The sequence below is a fragment of the Cydia pomonella genome, chromosome 4 (genome assembly GCF_033807575.1).
Source record: "Cydia pomonella isolate Wapato2018A chromosome 4, ilCydPomo1, whole genome shotgun sequence".
NCBI classification, from domain to species: Eukaryota; Metazoa; Arthropoda; class Insecta; order Lepidoptera; family Tortricidae; genus Cydia; species Cydia pomonella.
In genome coordinates, this window is record NC_084706.1 from 12,454,399 (window position 1) to 12,476,001 (window position 21,603).

Here is a 21,603-nt window from a genome sequence, read left to right on the forward strand (position 1 = left end):
ACAAGGAAAAGTGTGTATTTTTAGCTACAGAACTACCATTATTTGGAAGAATAATTGGTCACAATGAAGAAAAACCAGATCCGCAAAGAACAGCTGCAGTGAATAAATACGAAACTTTGACATCAATATCTGAAATTCGATCATTTTTAGGCTTCACCAATACATTTAGAAAATACATACAAAATTATGCATCAATTGTTAAACCACTGACAGATATGTTGAAACGAAACGCAAATTTGTCTATAGATAAAAAACAGGAGTTGAAGAAAAAACAAGTGACATTGACAGAAGCACAACAAAAAGCATTTCAATCAGTTAAAACCTTAATCACGTCATCACCAATATTAGCATATTTTCGCCAAGATGCAGAAGAAACCATAGTGGAAACAGATAGCTCATATAGTGGAATAGGATCATGTTTGCTTCAAGTTCAAAATGGACAGAAAAAAGTGATTGAGTACGCGAGTAGATCATTGAAAGATACAGAAACAAGATATCACATAAATGAACTCGAGGTTACGGCAGTGCATTGGGCTATTACGCAAAAATTCAGAGTTTATTTGCTAGGCACAAAATTTACACTTATCACGGACAGTTACACGACAGCATATGTTATAAATAAATCAAAAATGAACAGAAAATTCGCCAGATACGTTGTGGATTTGGCCCCATTTGATTTCACACCCATGCACAGACCTGGAAAACAAAACTGTATTGCAGATCATTTGTCAAGATATCCATTAGAAGATTTATGTATGATGATAGTAACAAGTAATGAAGAAAAATTAAAACAAGCTCAAAATAAAGACAATTTCATTAAGTCAATATGCACAAAATTAAGTCAAGAACCAACAACACACCATTTGCAACAAATTAGACAACAATATAAAATAGAAAATGGAGTTCTCATACATGTCAACGAACAAGAGCTGTTCAATAAAGAGAAAATCGTAGTACCCCAAAGCTTGAGATCTTCAATACTAAAGCTAGCCCACGATGACAGTGGACACATGGATATGAAATCAACGTTGGCACGCATCAAACAAAAATATTGGTGGAAATCAATGCACAAGGATGTTAAAGCTTACACAAATGCTTGTATTATTTGTGCAAGTACCAATCGAAGAACAAAATTGGCTTATGGATTAATGGGCACAAGACCCATACCACACACACCTATGGAAGTAATATCAGCTGACCACATAGTAGCATTACCACAGACCACTTCAGGAAACATATACATGCTAGTACATATAGACCATGCTACTAGGTACATAATGGCAAAGCCCACAAGTTCGTTATCTGCTAGTGATGTTATAGACACAATAGAAAAGGATATTATTTATGTATATGGTCCACCCTTGACATATATTTCAGACAAAGCCCCATGTTTTATGAGTCAATCAACTCAACGTTTCTTTACAAAATATGGAATACAACATCTGCCTACAACACCATACACGGCTCAGAGCAACGGATTAATTGAAAGAGCAAATGCCACAATTATTGCAACTCTGACTAAAATGGCATTGGAAAATAGTACAGAGTGGGATAAGTTGTTGCCTAATACTTTATTAGCAATAAACACATCCAGACAGAAGACAACAAAATATTCGCCATTTTATTTACTACATGGATATCATCCTAGAATACCACCAAATGAAATTCACATAGGCACTATTCAAGACAATATGGACCGGACACATCAGTTAGATTTATTATCAGAAGCAAGAACCATAGCTAACAAAAAAATAGAAGAGCAACATTGTAGAAATAAAGTAAGATTTGACCTCAGAAAACTAGAACACAACTTCAAGGAGGATGAATATGTTTTATATGCATGGCCCCAACCACAAGATCACAAGTTGACACCAAAATACAAGGGACCATACAAAATAGTAAAAAAAATAGGATCAGTATGCTATGAGATACAGAATGTCAAACAACCCACACAGAAGAAGATAGTCCATGTACAATTTTTGAAACCTTTAACACCACCTCCCCCTTTAGATTCTTTTTCAGCTTTTTCAGGCACACAAAACGATGACCATATCAATAGTGACCAGTACAACAATAATGACAGTGATGATGCAAACTACCATAGTGACCAGATACAGGAGGATCATCAGACCACGGACTTGACAAACACACTGGATTATGATGGGACCAGTCATACAGGAGGACGAAGGCAGTATGTAACCAATAGAGGACGCATCACTGAGAGACCATACAAGTATGATATTTAACCGGATTTGACAATATAAATATATGTATTTCTCTTATATTCCCTGTTAGTATATAATCTATGTACCAAAGAGTCTTAGATATCAATTTTTTTATCACAATTTAAAGTTTTTCAGTATAAAATTGCATAGTAAAGTAAAACAGTCTAGTAATTCTATAAGTTTTTTTTTAAGAGTAACTCAGTTTCAAGTATGTAAAAAAAAAAGAAAGGAAAGAAAAGTCAGATTGCGAAGCGCCAGAAAGTGTAAATAGATAGAATTTGCTATAAATATGTACATACCTAGATTTAAGTGTAAAAAGGTCTGTATAGTAGGATAATATTGTGAGAAGAAAAAGTAGAAAAAAAAAAAAACGAACACATTTGTATATCAATAATGAACTTAAACTAGTGCCGAATTGAAAAAGGAAAATTTGTACATAATGACTGAGATGTAGTTTTTTTTTAATAAGAAAAAGGATATCACTTTAAATAAATTTTGTATATAAAATGTAAGACATTAACTACAATTGCTGTATATATGTTGCTTAATAAAAAAAAAAGATCAAAAAAATATTAAAAGTTAGAAAATGTATCAAAAAAATGTGCTGTATAATTTTGCTTATAGTTTAAGGTCATGACACATTAAGGTCAGATGTAAATAAAATTAGCTTGGAAATGTGTGAAACAAAATTAATATGTAAATAATGTTGATTTGATCAAAGAAGTGTAAGAGTAGAGTATACTAACATATTTCTCATTTATATAAAGTTGCAATTTCAAGTTTGTTTTGTCAAGTAAAGTTTCAGTAATTTAGAGTTGTATAACGTTGTTAATGTAAAAGTAGTTTCAGCTTCAGGCCCGCCCAAATAAAATGGAAGTAACTTAACGTAGTAAATTTGTTTTCTTAATTTAATTATATAGTTTGTTTAATTGTTGAAATAATGGCATGTAAGGGTAAGAGAGATGTGAAATTTAAAATTAAAATAATATATTCTTTTCAATTTAAATTTCAAAGGGCATGTAAGGGCAAAGTCGATTATTAGGTCGAACCATAGTAGTCTCATTCGATATTTAATAACACCGTTAGAGTAACAAGAATAGAGATATGTATAAACAGTAAGGTAAGAGTGAGACAGTGCTTTACAAATAAAACACACTTCCAATATGTCGTTGTTTCAATAACCAAGTCCTTACACAAATAGTTAGGGTCTTCTTTTTTATGTGCAAAATTATTTTTTGTTTGTGTTTAGCGATCAGGCAGCCTGTTGTTTACCTCTGACTTTAAGTATTGGCCGGGTGCAGACGGCTTGGTGGGAAAGCAAAAACGATCGCAGCGCTTGATGTGGCCAAAGTTGGCGAAAAATCTCGCGGTGTACTTCTCAGTTAGTATGTTCGCGATAAACTCAAAAACTACTGAACGGATTTTCATGTGATTTTCACCTATCAATAGAGTGATTCTTGTGGAAGGTTTAGGTATATAATTTGTTAAGGCTTTGTGTAAACTGGTTGAAATTTGGCGATGATTGCTAAAGATGTCGGAAAAAAGCACGCTGAGGAGCTTTATTCGAAAACTCGACTAATCCATTTGAGATACAGCAACACAATGTATGGTGGGATTGTCTCTCGTTGTATGGTCTACAAGAAAGTCCGCGAGGGTATATATCTATCTTGTAAGGATAACTTACTATACCCATTCTTAACTTCTAAAAAAAGATCACATACTTATAATCTGGTATTTGCAAAGCTATTTACCCAAATATAATATTAATCATTAACAAAATAAATACGTTAGTTACATTTAGCATTTCATACAGATTTCATATAAATTGGATCAAAATATGTCTAAATAATTTTAATATGTTCGATTCTTACGGGAATAAAAAAACCCTAAAAACGTAATCGCTAAACATTTTATCTAGCTTATGTCAACACAGATTTAATGCTTGCTTGTTAATACAATCCCATCAAAAACATAAAGGTGAAATGAGACCCAAATTCAATATAAAATTAAGATAATGAGTCGTTGTTGTCTTCGCCTACAAAAGAATTGATATCTATATGGATGCCAAGTTCTGTATTGAAAATCTTGAATTTTTTGTTACAAGAATATGCAACATTCTAAAATGAATTTATATAACAATTTCTTGTTTCTTGATACTACTACAATGTTTGCTGCTTAATAGGAAAGGAAATATATATTTAAGCTTTAATTTAAACAGACAATTGTTTACACAACATTTATTTCACTTGGGACGTTATTTCATTTCAGTTCTAGACTTGGCTAGTTTTTACGTACAGGCCATATTATATTATATTTGTCTATTTTACTTTTCTAAATTTTGGTTTGTTAGTATATAGAGAGAGCGCTGTCAAGACTAAGGACTTGTGATTTATGGATGGTAATAGCATATACTAAGTATTACTTAATATCTGAAAATTAGTCTTGACACGTTCTAATTCGTACATTAAATCATGATTACATTTGATTGTAATTTTACGTGCGTTAATTATTGTTGCTTACAATGGTTCATGTAATATTACACACGGTTGCGTCGCTAGTTCCTTTTTCTTTAAACTTGGCTGGACACGCTCCCGCGTGTCCAGATAGTATGGATAATACAGTATACAAACATTAGGTGACTGTAATAATAGTTATAATCAAGCTTTCGACGTCAATCTTCTATGAAATTATCAATAATCTCCTCATCTTCATTCTGTCTGTCAAGTCAAGCGTATGGCCGAGAACGATGACGCACGAGATAACATAATCGTACTATAGGTGTAAGCTACTGTCTAAAACCCATAAAAAGAACAACGTTTTTATATTTGGTAAAACATCATACGTATTCCCTAAAAGACGATCACAAGGTATGCTATTAAAACACAACAAAACATAAATTTTTTCGTTTAATTTGTAACGAAAGATCAACGAAAAATATTGACATAATAATATTAAATACACATAATTTTTACTATTTTCAGTAAAGCTAAAAACCAAATGTGTGTTAAAGAAACGAATAGATTTCGCGCATTAAACTGCATTACAAAAAATGTTTTTAAGGAGATAATCAGATTTATTTTGTTGCGCTTTTGCCTTTTGCTAGTTGCCAACGCTAGGCGGCGCTGCCGTCGTGCACCCGGCCAATATGTGTTCTTTTGTTACTCAGGTTTAGCAATAAAGAGCAGTTGTAGTATTGTCATCACCAAATAAGGATCTGAAAGAACTCTTCAAATATTGTATGACCACAATATTTCATAATGTATCAGCCGGGAGGCGGGCCGCGGTCTAATATAACTCTTCAAATATTGTAACGCTTATTTTTTACATGTTCATGCGACCAGCTGATGTTCTTACTTCCGCGATACAACCGGCTGACGATTTTTTAATTAACAATAGCATCTGAACTATCATCTGACAAAGTATCAAATGGGAGGCGATGACTAATTTTTTTTTACTTGTTTCGGTGGCTGCCATTCCTCAACCCACCAACGGAGCGGCAGCTGACGTCCACGAGGGTTCATCATACATAGCCGTTAACCACTATACGAGTTTTCGCCCGGGAGGCGATTGGTCATGGAAATCTGTTTCTGGCGCATACAGTCAAAGTATTAAATATCGACAAAGACAAAGTGGCAAAAATATGTACACACAACTTTAATGTATTGGAATAAAGTCGTCCTGTAGGTATACATGATTTTGGCACTTTGTACTTGTTGATAGATTTACTTAGTTCTGTGGATTTACTGTACCGGAACGAAACTCTACATTTGATGACGTAGAACAGCTGATGAAGACCATAGCATGATAGAATACTATTTTGTGAAACGAGTTCTATATTTTTGTTTTACTTCCTGAGCATAAAAAGTCTCACGCGCCCACCATATACTTAGTCCACCGAAACGTCTGACAGACCGTCAGAACTAATCGGTTGACCTATAGATTCAGGAAAAGGGATTGTCAAGTTGTTACAAGGTCTAATTTAACTTGCAAAATTTGATATCAGACAGACAAGACAGACACCCTGACAGACAACGGTACAGGTATTAAAAGCTTGTACAAAACCGACTTCACGAAATAGTTTGAAATGCAATCTACATAATTTGCAACCGTAGTGCATCTCATATCAATTAAAATTAGCCTCAAGACTTAAAAAAAAACTTTAGACGTAGAGTATTCTGGTGATGAAATGTAAGTAACAAATACCTACCTACTTAAATTCAAATGCTTGGTTTTTAAATATAAAAAAAGCTACAAGTATGCTTAGAAAAGTTGATAAAATCCCTCAATTCCTCATAGAATCCATCATCCAGAATTGGAGCTTGACAAAAATGTGGCTTGAAAACCTTACTTGCTAAAAAATATAATAAAGACCCTCAGGGAGACCATGGTGGAACGACTGAATTTGTCCTTGGACGCCGTGGCCGAATGGGGCGAAGCCAACTTGGTCGGATTCAACGCCACCAAAACACAGGTGTGTCTTTTCACCGCAAAACGGAGTCATTTCACCTTGGCTCCCACTTTCCGAAATGTGTCCCTTCCCGTGACTAACACTTTGGAGCTTCTTGGTCTTAGTTTAAAATCGAACCTAAACTTCGGGTTGACTATTGAATCCAGGACCAAAACTGCTGCCAAAAAACTTGGTATCCTATTTAAGGTGAAGCGGTATTTCATGCCGAATCAGCTTCTCTCTCTATATATACCAAGCACAGGTCCGCTCGTGCATGGAATACTGCTGCCACCTATGGGACGGTCCGCCAAATATCAGCTGGCAGCCCTGGATTCGATAGAGCGCCGGGCTCATAGACTCTTTGGCGATGACCCATCTATCAAGTCAAAGTTACAGAGCCTTGAGCATCGTCGTCGAGTCGCTAGCCTATCGGTGTTCTATCGGATACATCTCGGGGAGTGCGCCCAGAACTGCACGACCTGATCCCACCTTCCCCTTTCCGTCATCGGACATCCAGGCGTGGGGAACGAATGCACCCGTTCGTGGTAAATGTTCCATTTGTTCGCACGAAACGGTTTGCCTCCTCTTTTCTGGTACGGACGGCTAGGTAATGGAATACGCTCCCGCCATCTGTATTCCCTGATAAATATGAACTCAGTCTCTTTAAAACAAGAGTGAATAGACTACTACTGAACCGGTGAGCTCCATCTTAGGCCCTGTTTTCACTTTCCATCAGGTGTGACTAGAGCAAATCGCCGATCAGTTTTAATAATAATAATTCAGCCTATATACGTCCCACTGCTGGGCACAGGCCTCCTCTCATGCGAGAGGGCTCGGGCTATAGTCCCCACGCTAGCCAAATGCGAATAAAAAAAAACGCCAAACCAACTATTCTTCGTTGAAGAATTCTGTTCTGATCATCATCAGCAGTTCCACTTCACATTTAAACGCTTGATTTGTTGATGAAAATACAAAAATCATTATATTATGTATACCTAAGATCTAAGGAGTTACCTCGATTCCTCATCGATCCCATCATCGGAACTGGATTTTCATAAAAATGAGACCAATCCGTATATATACTTTTAATAATAAAAAAATGAAATTTTTGAAATCGGTTGAGAAAAGCGGAGTTCTGAGGTAATAAACAAAGATAAAACCATAGACCCGAATTAAGAACCTCCTCCTTTTGAAATCTTGAATTCAGTTAAAAATATGCAATGTCTTACAGTGGAGCACTGGGCGCAGGTCACCACGGCAGTGGGCCTCCGCCGCGACTTGTGGGGCGGCGCCGCCTCCGCCGCCTGCCGCGGCAGCCGCACCTTCCGGCCGCTGCGAGTTATCACCGTCTGTGACACCAACCACCAAATTTCAACAATAACCAACCAAAAACTTGATGTAAAACTCACGATTTTTGTGATTTACTCTTACATTCATTTACTCTTATTGACGTTTCAAGCGTGAAATGCTCTTGGTCGCACGCAGATACTATAGAGCCCTGTTTAGTTTAAATTATACTGTTTGTTGTTTACCACCATTGTGAATGCAACATAACATGTAATATTGCCTGCTTTAGCTTAATACCATCCTCAATGAATGTAGACTCTTTACATTGGGCCAGCTGAGATGCACTCACCCCCACCGGGCGTGCCTCGAGCGAGGCGGCGACACGTCGCGGCTCCTTCAGCGCGACCTTGTTGCGCCCCACCACCTTCAGATCCTTCGGCGACACCACCCTGCCAGATAACAGAACAATGTCTTTTTTCTCAAACTTGCAACGAAATGTTGACATGACTTACTTCAAATTAAGTCCGGAAATACTACATATCCGGTGCGATGAGTGAAGATGATATGTAAAGGAATTTCATGCAGCCTAACACACCTGGGTCTGTAAGGCAACCTTCTATTGTTTTTAAACGTCAAATAGTGACACGTCTTGCCATTCAACCATAAAAAAACCTATAAGCAAAATTCTGCCATTATTATTATTATTATTTGGTTTAAGACAGGCAGCTAATGCTGGTACGTCTAAATCAGAGTTCACTACACGATTTCACTGCTTAGATAGTCTGTCAAGATTGTTTTTAAATTGATTCACACTACAAGAGTTCACAACTTCAGAGGGTAATTTGTTCCAGGCATTTACTATTCGGTTTGCAATAAAGTTTTTGCTGATATTTGTTTTATGCTTTGTTGTTACTAGTTTAAGATAGTGTCCTCTTGTGCGCGTGTTTGGATTTCGAGTGAAGAGGTCGCTTAGTTCTGGACAGTCGTAGTATCCGTGAATTATTTTGAACGTCTCGATCAAGTCGCCACGTTCACGCCTTTTTTGTATCATTATGCTTTTGTTTTTTTTTTTCTTTTTTGTGTGTTTAGGGTTCCGTACCAAAAAGGTACAAAAGGAACTCTTATGGTGCGACTCTGTCCGTTCGTCCGTTTGTCACAACGCTAAATATCTCGAGCACCACTTAAGCTATCGATCTGAAATTTGGGATAGTTATGAACCGCGCTAACCCAAACACATTGAAATTATTATTTTGTTATTGAAGTGAAAACTTCTTTAGCGGCGCTGTGCACTTTTTGTGATGGGGAAAAAATGTTAAACTCGCGACAGGTCACGTGACCGACAGAGTCGTCAGATTGAAAATTCGTAAGACGGACACGTAACCTGATCGAAACACTGTTAAAATGTCATTGAAGCCAGTAGAGTCGTTGAAATTATAGATGGAAGTTGATTTTTCTGAGAGATAAACTTTTTAATTATTTTTTAACAAGCAGAAACGTCTGCGAACGATGCTATTAAGCTTAGAATAAATTAAAAAGGGGAAAAATTACTGTCTTATTTTTTTCACTTTTTAATTTATTCTAAACTTTTTAATGTTAAATAATTGTAATAGTTCTGAAGTGTTAATTTTTTTATGTAATATAAATTGTCATGTCTGTGTACGATAGCGCAATAAATGAATATTGAATTTTACCACATAAATATTACTGATTACCGGACCCTATTACTGAGACTCCGCTGTCCGTCCGTCCGTCCGTCTGTCCCCAGGCTGTATCTCATGAACCGTGATAGCTAGACAGTTGAAATTTTCACAGATGATGTATTTCTGTTGCCGCTATAACAACAAATACTAAAAAGTACGGAACCCTCGGTGGGCGAGTCCGACTCGCACTTGTCCGGTTTTTTTTATCTGTAATAACTATGGGAAATGCCCAATATGAAGAGGGAGTAAAATTTCAAGGTCTAGTTACTAAATCAAGTGGGGTATCATTTGAAAGAGTTCAAATTGACCATTCCATAACAATATTTTATATTTTTTTAGTAGTGGAAAAAAATTGATTTATGGAGGAAAATGTGAAAAAAATACCATTACGAGATAACCATTCCACGAGATCATTCAAAGTTTGTACGGAACCCTCGGTACGCGAATAAAACGAACTCGCACTTGACCGTTTTTTTAGGGTTCCGTAGTCAACTAGGAACCCTTATAGTTTCGCCATGTTTTTATTATTATTTCAGGGTTTCCTAAACGGGAACAAAATTTTGATTATTTTTGCGCTACGACGCCCGGCTTAGGAGATACAGCCCTATAAAGATTTTTTTTTCAAATTTTTGTTCCCCTTCAATACCTTACGCACTGAATAACCTATTACATTAGGACATGAAACAATCATCATCATCATCATCCTATTTTATTATTATTTCATTGCAAGTTTGAGAAAAGTACTATACAAATCTCAGCCGTCTATATTTACTTGGCCTGCAACCCTTCGTTTCCCGGCCTCTAGTAATGTAGTATTAAAACCCTTTTACAGGAGGCTAATTAATAAGACAATAAACTGAGCCAAGACATTAAGCCAAAGTTCAAATTGATATATTTATAATTCAATGGATTGGTTTATAAGTTATTTGTCACTATTTTTATTTATGATACAAGCTTTTATCATTGACTGTACTTATCTTTCAATGGTCAATTAAATCCATTGTTCTATCACAGAGTTCCTATGGCTATTTAAGGTCTCCATCATCAGATCAGCTTGATGGTAGCATAATATTCTATTGTCACAAAACTTAATAAATTTGTGAAGTTTCAGCTCAATCAAATAATGGAATGTGGTGCTAATTTAATTTGTAGGATTTTATTACATACATACAGACAATGGGACAAATAAAAGTTTGCAATAAAAAGGATTGTTTTGTTTTTATTAATGCAAGGGGCATATCTACCAATGCATTAGCATTTCACAGGCTGAATTAGCAGGCTTACGGACTGTTTGGAGACTACTGGTCTAGTGAAAACACTGGTTCAGTTGTCTATGATACTCAGAATACCAAATTTTTCTTACTTGTATATGAAACGTGTATTTGTGACAGGGTCATATGCAGGCTCTGGTGGGATCTTTTCTGGATCCTTGATGATGTTCAAAGCTTGGTTCACCATTTTGACCTGGTCATCGCTTAAGACATTGAGACTGGAAATTCATTCACACAATTGGTTAGAAAAATAACAAAATATATAAATATTATGCATTTCTATAATCACTTCCATCATCTGTATTCCCTGGTCAATGGATTTAGGACTTTTTAAAGCAGGAGTTGATAGGCTATTACTGATTCAGTGAGTTTACTATTACTGATTTAATAGTTTTAAAACGAATACGGGACTACATCGCGTAAACTTACGTTTATTATATGGCCTGACGTTTCGAATGGGACATTACGCTCGTGGTCACAGGCAGACTGGCGAGGAATTGTATCAACATCTTGCTGCGCGGGTTTTGCGAACTACCCGCGCTTGATCTTGATTATTCACTTGTACGCCTGGGTTGTGACTTTGCCTACACACAACACTCACGACATCCTATGGTATGTGTTGGAAAGTTTTTTCACCCTTACATTTGCTGATCACTGGATTCCACGAAGACGAAATTCTCTGTCCCTCATTTTGATTGAAATTTCTGTGTTTTCTTATTTCAATTGCTTCACATATTTTCCTGCTGTCGCATACGTTCCGTCGAGAAGACTTTGGGATTGTGGAGCTCAATCCAGTGGTTTGGTCCCAACTGTAGCAAATGTTCGGCTACAGCAGATTTATTTATTTGACGTTTTTTAACAGCCGCAATATGTTCCTTGACCCTTTCCAATATGGTGCGTTTGGTCTCCCCAATATAGGAACTACCACAGTTCCTGTGTGTAGGCAAAGTGACAACCCTAGCGTACAAGTGAATAATCAAGATCAAGTGTGGGTAGTTCACAAAACCCGCACAGCAAGATGTTGATACAATTCCTCACCAGTCTGCCTGAGACCATGAGCATAATGCCACGTTCGAAACGTCAGGCCATATAATAAACGTAAGTTTACGCGATTAAGTCCCGTATTCGTTTTAAAACTATGAACGAAAATCATGTTGGTTTAAATCAATATCAGTGAGTTAAGACAAAGACAATTTGAAATAGAGGTTGATTGTCAAAGAAAACTTTGTAGTTACAGTAAATTTACTGCCATCATCACACGATTAAAACTTTTAGAACGCCATTTGACTTAAACCTTATTCTTTCACTGATATGTGTTAAATTTGTTAAGTGGTGCTATCTTACCAGGCATCGGCTAAATTAAATATTAAAAAAACCTCTATTTCAAATCCTCTTTGGTTAAGAGTACATTTTAGGGTCTGTCATCACTTTTCATCATGTGAGGCTAGGGTTAATTGATAATCACTTAACAATTTAATAAAAGTTTCAGTTGAAACATCATTGTAAGAATTTGTTTACAACGGAGAATGAGGATTTGCTTTTAATGTCAATGTGGCTGTTGAATATTCATTTTTTTTTAAATATGTTAATTTTTTATTTTTATATAAAAATATTTTAAAAAATTTGACTGTGGTAATGACCATACAGGAGTGCATTTTTCAAACAACAGTAGATACACTATTGTCCAGTCCATAAATAAGCAGCAATTGTTTTATTTCTAGCAGACAAAAGCACCATGTTCTCTGTACAGTTTTACCCTTGTTTATGGAATTACCCATGGATTGATTTTGCCGCATTAAGATTATGTAAAGATTGCTTTGAATCAATTTATACACACCTGTGGTACGTCTCTCCTAGCTTGAGTAACTGCACTGATGTGTATTTTGGTGGTTCTGGTGTCCTGCATATATGTAATTAAGAATTACAATTAAAAACATCTGATAATACTTATGTAATTAAAGCTAAATCAGGAAATGCTATCAATGAACTATGCTAAACAAGTTAGTTTCCGACATAAACTATAAAATAATTGATGAACAATGATTTTGTAAATTGACTTACACTTCTTTGGGTTTTATCTTTGGTACAGATCTACCACGGAAATGCCTTGAAGCTGTGTCAGAGGGCTTCAACTTCACTATCTTCCTGTCCATGTCAAGTTTGGGTACTGCATGTGTCATGGTAAGGGGAACATTTTGGCTGGCTGCAGCTACAGTAGCTGTCGCCGGCTTGAACACAATATTGTTCACGGTGTTAACTGTGTTTAATGTGTTCACTGTGGTCATGGTGTTCACTGTGTGCACTGATTTTGTCTGAACATTATGAGCACTTGTCTTGGGCACAAGAAAACTGGCTAATTTCAGGTTATTTCCAATCTGACCCGCTTCAGATTTCTTCAAAATTCTAGGCTTCGCCGCAGGGGGCTCTGGGCTGTTCAGAAGAACACTCTTCTCCAAATTCCCGCTACTCTCGTAAAATCTTTTGAGGTTACTCACTGGTTTCTGTTCGACTTGGTTCGCCGGTGTCAGAACATAAGACGTAGCCTGAAAAAATAATTTATTTCATTACAAATGCTCGAAAAAAAATTGTAGGACAATAGAGATAACAAATACCTGAGCGACGCCTGAATCCTGTATCAAATATATGGGTGTCAGTTCACAAGAATTCACTATGAGGTTATCCGGTGTCCCGTTCATGTTTATTTAATACTAAATTGTGCTAGTTTAATAAAAAATCTAATACGTAAAATTAACTAAAAGTAAATAATGCTCTCAACACACAACCCGCCTCTCTTGCGCGTAAAATGACACATATACATTGACAATGATGTGACATAAATGCTTCGTTCAGAAATTTATATTTTGTTTATATGCGGTTGTTTATGGTTCATCTTTATAATCTATTGACTGTCAAGCTTTTATTGAAAAGGCAAAATTTGGTATTGAACCATAGAAATAGGATAGTATAGAACGACTGTCAAACTTCGAAAGTGTGGCCAAAAATGAAATGCAAGTGTGTGCGTAAATTGCCTATGTGCGAACAAAATTAGTGATGTCATGTTACAACATATTAATAATCTATCGATGTTTAACTGCTTTATCGACTACTTTTTCAAATGTGTTTGAAAAAGTTGAAAATGATAAAGTTGAACTTGTTGGAAAATGTGTTCGCAAAGAGTTGACTTACCAAAGAAAATTTGAATTTCGTGCCTTTTCCTGCTGACAAGTTGGGTTGGGTGGGTTGGGCGGGATACACTGTGTACAAGTATACGCTGTCTTGTGTTTCCTTGTGTTGGCGGCAAAGCCGTGGAAAAGTGGTTAAAATGTAAGTACTGTGTTGGAAAGTGAAGTTTAAATTTATCGCTAAACATGTGCACCTTCAAAAAAGGTATTATAACAATCGTTATTATTTTAAGTCGGTTATAAAGGTAATATCTCTTTTGATATCTTGTGAACAACTAATTCCATACCTACTAATATACCGACAAGTTATCGATACAGTCATATGAACATTTTGTCAAGCCCTAGCGTAAAGTAACAGTTTAGGTTTTTACACAAAATATTCTAAATTATTGACTAATATGATGAAATATTAACACACAATTGAAGAAAAACTTATAATGAACTGTATAAATTGGTTTTTTACTCTTTTTATGCTGTTAATTTGATAAAATATCGTTACGAAAAGTTCGCTAGGAATATCATAATTACCTGTGAAATGAGTATTTTCCTGGGTTTTTTTGGCACTGAAACACTACAACCCGGCACACAACATGACAACATCGTCCCTAATTTACTTAATATATATTTTTCTTTTTGATTCTCTTATATTTTTCACGTTAAAAAATACGGCAATATGATTTTGGCCGCCTCGGCCGCCTTCGAACTCAAAATTGGTTACGTTTTCTCATATGTAGTCTGCCTCTTTCGCACTTATGGCTTGTTTATATACGTCATGGCTTCCCTTTCGCACACTTCATCTGTCTGTCAAGCGAAGCGACTGACATGTCTCTGTATTGAACATGTATTGAAGGATAAAAATACAACTTAAGCAAAATATATTTTGACAGATGCTTTCGCGCCCAAAACGCTCTTTGAAAATTGTGTGACGTCACAGTTTACGGTTTGACACAACTACATACGCACGTAGAAGATACGTACTGTCAACTGACATTTGTCATTTGTAAATAGTGCAATTAATTGACAATAACAATATACATAATGGATATATACAGATGATTACTATAACTAGCTTATATCTAAAATAAGCCCTTGAGGCATTGTACCAAGGATGCTGGCGGCATTTCCTCGTTGTATCGCAATACTGATACGTTGTGCGAGGAAGCCGCCAGCTCTTCGGTCACCAGTTACGTCAACCAGACGTTTCGCGATTTCTCCAAAAAACTTGTGCGCGCTGGGACCCCATGGACCTAGAGTTTCAACGCCAAATGTCATTTGTTGTTTATCGCCTGTCAACAGTGTCAATCCGAGAGTTGTGACGTCATCAGAATCTTCAATGACGTTTCGAGTTTGGTCACGTGACGTGTGCATAGATATTTTAAATTCAATATTTACAAAAATATGGTCATTACAGGTCCCCTAAACGTAGTTTAACATGTTCTTATAATCCAAAAGAATTTATTAGGATATAATTCTGCCCTAAGATTTGTAGATGGAAACAACCCTATTGACGAACTTCGATTTTCGCGGTTATTACCCAGTGTTTATTGTTGGATCGTGTATGATCAGCTTTAAATCAACACTGACTTCCTTTTCCTTTCTACTCTATACCATAAACTATCCTAACCTCTTTCTTTATCCGTCAAGCTTTGTAAGCAAAGGTGATTATTAAATTATTTCTTTAAAATTTATAATTTCATTACACATCCGCTATGAAAACCTATAAAAATGTTGACTGAGCTTCAGACAAAGTATAGGAATAATGTTTTTTTTTATAAACAGTTTCATATAATACTAAGTGGTCAGTGTAGTTGTTAAATCCACGTGCAGAAGTCTACAACGTTGGTTTGATTTCAGGCGACAAGATGACGAACTCAAAGGGTTACCGCCGCGGTACGAGGGATCTGTTCGCACGCAGGTTCCGCACCCATGGCGTCATCCCGCTCTCCACTTATATGAAAGTGTACAAAGTTGGAGACATCGTTGACATCAGGGTTAGTTACACTCCTATATTTTTATCTTTTTGTTGTAGAACACATAGCCTAGATTATTGTACAATAATCTCATCTCAAATCATTTTTATTCTCTATAAAAACTCAAAATTTTTCGAACATTGCTGGTTATTACAGTTTCTCTTAAACCCACCACACATTTCTTTTAGGATTCGTACCTGAAAGGTGCTGAAGCTGCTGTCCATCTGTCTCTCTATAGATAGGCTATATCTCAAGTAATTGGTAGAAATTAAACATTTTGGCTGTGTTTATAGCTCATCTGGCAAATTCGCGATTTAATACAAGATAAAAAGCTAACGTTTCGTTTTTGTAATAACCATGTAAGCGTGAAGGCAATTCACAAGAATATTGCTTATAAAATGCAATATCTAGTTATTTACCTTTTTGTGGGATGGGTTATATATAAGAAACAATTTATTAAAGGAAATTTTTTGCGATGCCAATTATGATAATATACTAAATCCATTACTAGAAATAACTATCAAACATGTCTAATTGGTCATCACTTCTCTCATTCCAGGGTAACGGTGCAGTCCAGAAGGGTATGCCACACAAGGTCTACCACGGAAAGACAGGCCGAGTATACAACGTCACAGCCCACGCCTTAGGAGTCATTGTAAACAAGCGAGTTCGCGGCCGCATCATCCCCAAGCGCATCAACATCCGCATTGAGCATGTGAAGCACTCCAAGTGCAGACAGGACTTCCTTAAGCGCGTCAAGGAGAATGAGAGGCTGTTGAAGGAAGCAAAGGCCGCCAACAAGGTTGTCAAGCTGAAGAGACAGCCTGCTGCCCCCAAGCCCGCTCATATCGTCAGTGGTACAGAGAAACCCGTGCTATTGGCTCCGATCCCATATGAATTCGTAGCCTAAGGGGATTAAAGTAATTTAAGCAAGCTCTTGTTTCATTTGTAATACTTTATAACGTCATTTGTTGTTCTTTATTAGGTTACACTGAATCTAAATGAGATCTATCTACAATACAGTTGAAGATAGTTATGAGATTATGAGGAATGGAAATTTCAGAGAATGTAGTTATTTATTTTAGTTACATATGAATTCATTGAAAAATGAACCTTGGATCTTAATTAATTCAGTAACTGACGACAGGGACAGCTATACGATAGGGTTGTACTTAGGGATTGCAAACCGGATTGGTTTTCAATCCGGCCGGACCGGATCCGGATTGGTATACTGATATTAAAGTTAATTAAATGACATATTTTTCATGTTTTTTGCGTAATATGAGAAATAAAGGGTATTTTTAAAATTTATGAGCCTAACTCTAGTCTAGAGATTTAATCATGTTTTTTGTTCAGTTTTGATATCCTATCATAACATAACATCTTTAGTATAAATCACAAATGCCTTCTTTAACATCAACATCCTTTAATTTTTCCTTGTATTACAGTGCCTATTTAAGTAATCTTCGTATAGACCCACCAACATGAAGAAGAGGAAATCCTCTTCAGTTCTCAATCATCATCATATTAAATATCTTTCGGTGATTTAGACCGGATCCGGCCGGATTACCGGATCCGCCGGACCGGATTGCAATCCCTAGTTGTACTAAAGGAGTGTACAGGATTTTAAAGGGTCGAAAACGCGCATGTAATACCTCTGGCATTGCAGGCATCCATAGGCTACGGTGACTGCTCACACCGTCAGGCGGGCCGTACGCTTATTTGCCACCGTCGTGGTATATAAAAAAAGGGTGGAGAATTCAGCATTTAGATAATTGAAATTTTGTACGTGTGCGTGCGTGAGTAACGCGAGTTAAACGGACTTTCATTTGACTGCTTTTTTAATATTCACGGGCCTGTAGTGGATGCATCCCACTAACCGTTGAAGCTAATTAGCATTATTTACGAGTATAGGTTACCATTTGGTAAAAAGTTATAGTCAGCTACTACGGACTGGTTGAAGGCTTGGCTGCATGCACAGTTCTACAATGTAAGGGTGATGCACGATCTGAGGCTCAGCGTTGTATTACAACCTTTAACAAGTTACATGCAAGAAAAACGCAGAATCTTATTGTAAAACTATACGATACATCAGAGCGCTGCAATATGTTGGATCGTAGGTTTGCACGTACCGAAAAGGTGAAGGCTACGCTTTTTAAAGCATATTGCCAGTCCTTCTACACGTGCAGCCTATGGATCAGCTATACGCAGCGGGCATACAGCGCTCTGCGGGTGCAGTACAACAACGCGTACAGAATGGTGTTCGGGCTGCCGCGACACTGTAGCGCCTCGGGTATGTTCACGGAGGGACGGATCGATGACTTCCACGCGATCATCAGGAAGAGGTGTAGCTCGCTGTTGAGGCGGTGGCGCGCCAGTCCGAATACCATCCTGTGCACGTTGGCCGACCGGTGGGACTCACCGTGGCTGAAGCACTGGGTTCAGCTACATGCCCTTTTATGTAGGAATTTGTATTAATGTCATGTCATACTAACCCTAGATTTAAGTATTTGTATGTTACTAACACGATATGGACACTGTTCGAAATAAATTGTTTTTGATTTGATTTGATATAAAAGTTAAAAGGAAATGACGTGCGCGATTGCAACACTGTACTGCACTGCACACAGGTACTGTCAATGTACCTATTGATTGCACAAATGAGTAAAAAGTTAAAATTGTTGAGAATCTATTATTTTTTAATATTTCTGGTTAATTTTTTGCTCGTGTTAATCTAGAGGATATCCCAAGTGATCAGTAAAAGTTTTAACAGAAATTCATTTGGTCGTTTTTAATTTACGGCAATGCAAAATAGACTCCTAAACCTGATTTTTCAATGTTTTTTTTATATTTGTAATCTACTCAAGACGCACTTTCATTTGATACCCCACATGGTATGCATAGTTAATTTTTTTTTCGGCGGCAATCTTGAATTTGAGAAAAGTATTGATAATTCGAAGTGCTAATAGCAATTTTCGAATTCAGCGATTGCCAAAACCCTAAAATAATTCACTTATCAACTTGTTACATTATTTGCTTCTCACAATCACAATTCTGAATTTATGTCTCAGTCTATAGTCAACGACATTCGCCCATTACTGATTATGATTAGCCAGGTCCACACAGACCGAACATACGCGCGAGGTTATTTCCTCTCGCACAAACCGGCCAGTGTAGACGTGCCTCGGCCGAGGCGGCGCGTGCGTTTTGCTCGCCCGAGTGCGCCGCCTCGGCCGAGGCACGTCTACACTGGCCGGATTGTGCGTGAGGAAATTGCTTGGCGCGCATGCTCGTTCTGTGTGGACCCGGCTACTATATAGACAAATATACTGGTACAGTCAGCGTCAAATAATTCGTAGCAGTCAAAGTGGCCAAATAGTTCGGTACACCATACTAAATATATGGTGTACCGAACTATTTAGCTACTTTGACTGCTACGAAGTATTTGACGCTGACTGTACCGTAAAACTACACAACTATAGTCCAATACTGCAACTATGGTCCACAAGTTTGAAAGGAAATTAAGTATCTATACCAATGTTCCTTTTGGTTTACTCCTAGTTTTACCTTCCATTTATAAACATACTTTGCCTTAGAACTACAAAAATATAGTAAAATACACACCTGGGCCCCGTTTAATAAATGTTACAAATTGTAAATTGTAGGTGACAGGTTACAAGTCTACAAGTTCCTGTTTAATAAAAAATGTGACTTACAAATTTGTCATGGTGGAAAACTTACATAATTGTACAATTGTATCTACAATTTTACATAACTTGGTTCAATAAACATTTTCACTTCACAGGTACAATTTTACAATTTTGTATGGAAAACTACTTTATTGAACACATAATAGTAATTACAAGTTTACATATTTTGTAAATTGTAGTATAATTCTGACAGGCGCTCTCATGATGTGTAAAAACTTGATGAGGTGTGCCGGACAATCTAATTAAGAATAAAAAATGGTTCTAACAACGAGTAGTGACGATAGTGATAATGAATATGTAATTGAACGAAGACGAAGAGTTTTTCGTAAAAGGATTACATTTTGCTTTTAATGTGACAGATTTCACGTTTAACGAAAAATTTCGAGTATGTAAGACTACCGTCGAATATTTGCTAACAAAAATTGGACAAGAACTTCAACACAACACAAAGCGTAATGCAGCTTACCTCATGACAAATAGGTAAACCAATTCAATAATAAATGTATTGCGTGAGATACCTAATAAAATTATAAATTAAAAAGCAAGAAGTCTACCCTCGTTTATTAAATACTTGTGGCAAAAACTTACATTTTATGTAAATTGTACCTTACCTATTACAATTTTGTAAACACAATATTGTCATCAAAAGCTACAGGCATTTTTAACATATGTAAACGTTTATTAAACAGCGTTTATAATTGTGAAAATTGTAAGTTATTTATTTGTATTTTTTTACTTATTTGTAGGGTTTATTAAACAGCACTTGTAAGTAAAATTTAACAAATTTGTGACTTTTTTACAAAATTGTTGGATTGTAATGTTTATTAAATAGGGCCCTGAACGAGAAAAATTGAGTTTATTTGTGGACCATAGTTGGGAGCTTTGGACTATAGTTGGGGGGTTTTACGGTACTGATAAAAATAAGTTTTTTTTTTAAAGATTAACCGGGATAATGAAACTATGGGTTTATTGCGTCTATTTCGTTATTTCTCGAATACGATTGGTCAGAACGCCCTCTATGTTGCGTTTTACTCTCCAAGTAGCTCAGACTTTTAATACTTAGATGGCGGGAGCACGATTGACGTATATTCGCTATGTGCACGATTGTCACGCAACCTAGCGTCCGCAAGTCTAGGGGAAAATGTCAATGCACTACATCTTATAAAACAACTCCAAAACTAAAAACTACTGAACAGATTTTCATACGACTTTGATCTATCAATAGAGTGATTCTTGAGGAAGGTTTAGGTATATAACTTGTTAAGGTTTTGTGTAAATTGGTTGAAATATAACGTTGTTGTAGGAAAAAATCACGCTGGCTAGGAGCTTTAATCGAAAACGCTGCCTAATACGTTTGAGCTATAGCAACACAATGTATGATGGTGTTGTCTCTCTTTCATGGGTCTACAAAAAAGCCCGCGATGTTGAATGTCTATCTTTTAAGGATAACTTACTATACCCATCCTTAACTTTTAGAAAATGATTACGTAGTATGTGGCTTTTGCAAAGCTATTTAAACAGATACAGTATTAATAATTATCAAATTAAATACGTTAGTTATATTAACCATTTCATACAGATTACAATGGTCCCTTACACTATACAATGTAAATGATTTCAGGAGTAATCGTAAATTAAAGTTTGATTTCGAGCCATATGACTTGTACGAAATGTTAAAGGCGCTATCCGCAGTTAGTTTTAATTTTACCACCTTATGCGCTGGGATCGCTTTACTTACCCCCACCATGCACTTCGCACGGTCCCAATACTTACTTTACTATTTGCTTCAACCATTATTTGACTTGTGTAGA

The 21,603-nt window shown here is 36.5% G+C and overlaps 2 protein-coding genes across 2 annotated transcripts in view; one reads left to right on the forward strand and one right to left on the reverse strand.

The window, feature by feature from the left end:
- LOC133517099 (uncharacterized) overlaps positions 1-13,766 on the reverse strand; it is a 23,780-nt gene extending 10,014 nt beyond the window's left edge. Inside the window, exons 1-6 of the mRNA XM_061850241.1 lie at positions 13,543-13,766; positions 12,992-13,473; positions 12,768-12,830; positions 11,023-11,148; positions 8,309-8,408; positions 7,902-8,021 (exon numbers count right to left, since the gene is read on the reverse strand). Coding sequence (XP_061706225.1) covers positions 7,902-8,021; positions 8,309-8,408; positions 11,023-11,148; positions 12,768-12,830; positions 12,992-13,473; positions 13,543-13,626 — 975 coding nt within the window. The 5' untranslated portion in view covers positions 13,627-13,766. The remainder of the gene's footprint in view (positions 1-7,901; positions 8,022-8,308; positions 8,409-11,022; positions 11,149-12,767; positions 12,831-12,991; positions 13,474-13,542) is intronic.
- Positions 13,767-15,647: 1,881 nt separating this feature from the next.
- LOC133517098 (large ribosomal subunit protein eL21) lies at positions 15,648-17,015 on the forward strand. Its single transcript, XM_061850240.1, has 3 exons — positions 15,648-15,770; positions 15,967-16,103; positions 16,642-17,015. Exons 1-3 carry the CDS (start codon positions 15,671-15,673, stop codon positions 16,990-16,992), a joined length of 588 nt encoding a protein of 195 aa, XP_061706224.1. The 5' UTR covers positions 15,648-15,670; the 3' UTR covers positions 16,993-17,015.
- The last annotated feature ends 4,588 nt before the right edge of the window (positions 17,016-21,603 follow it).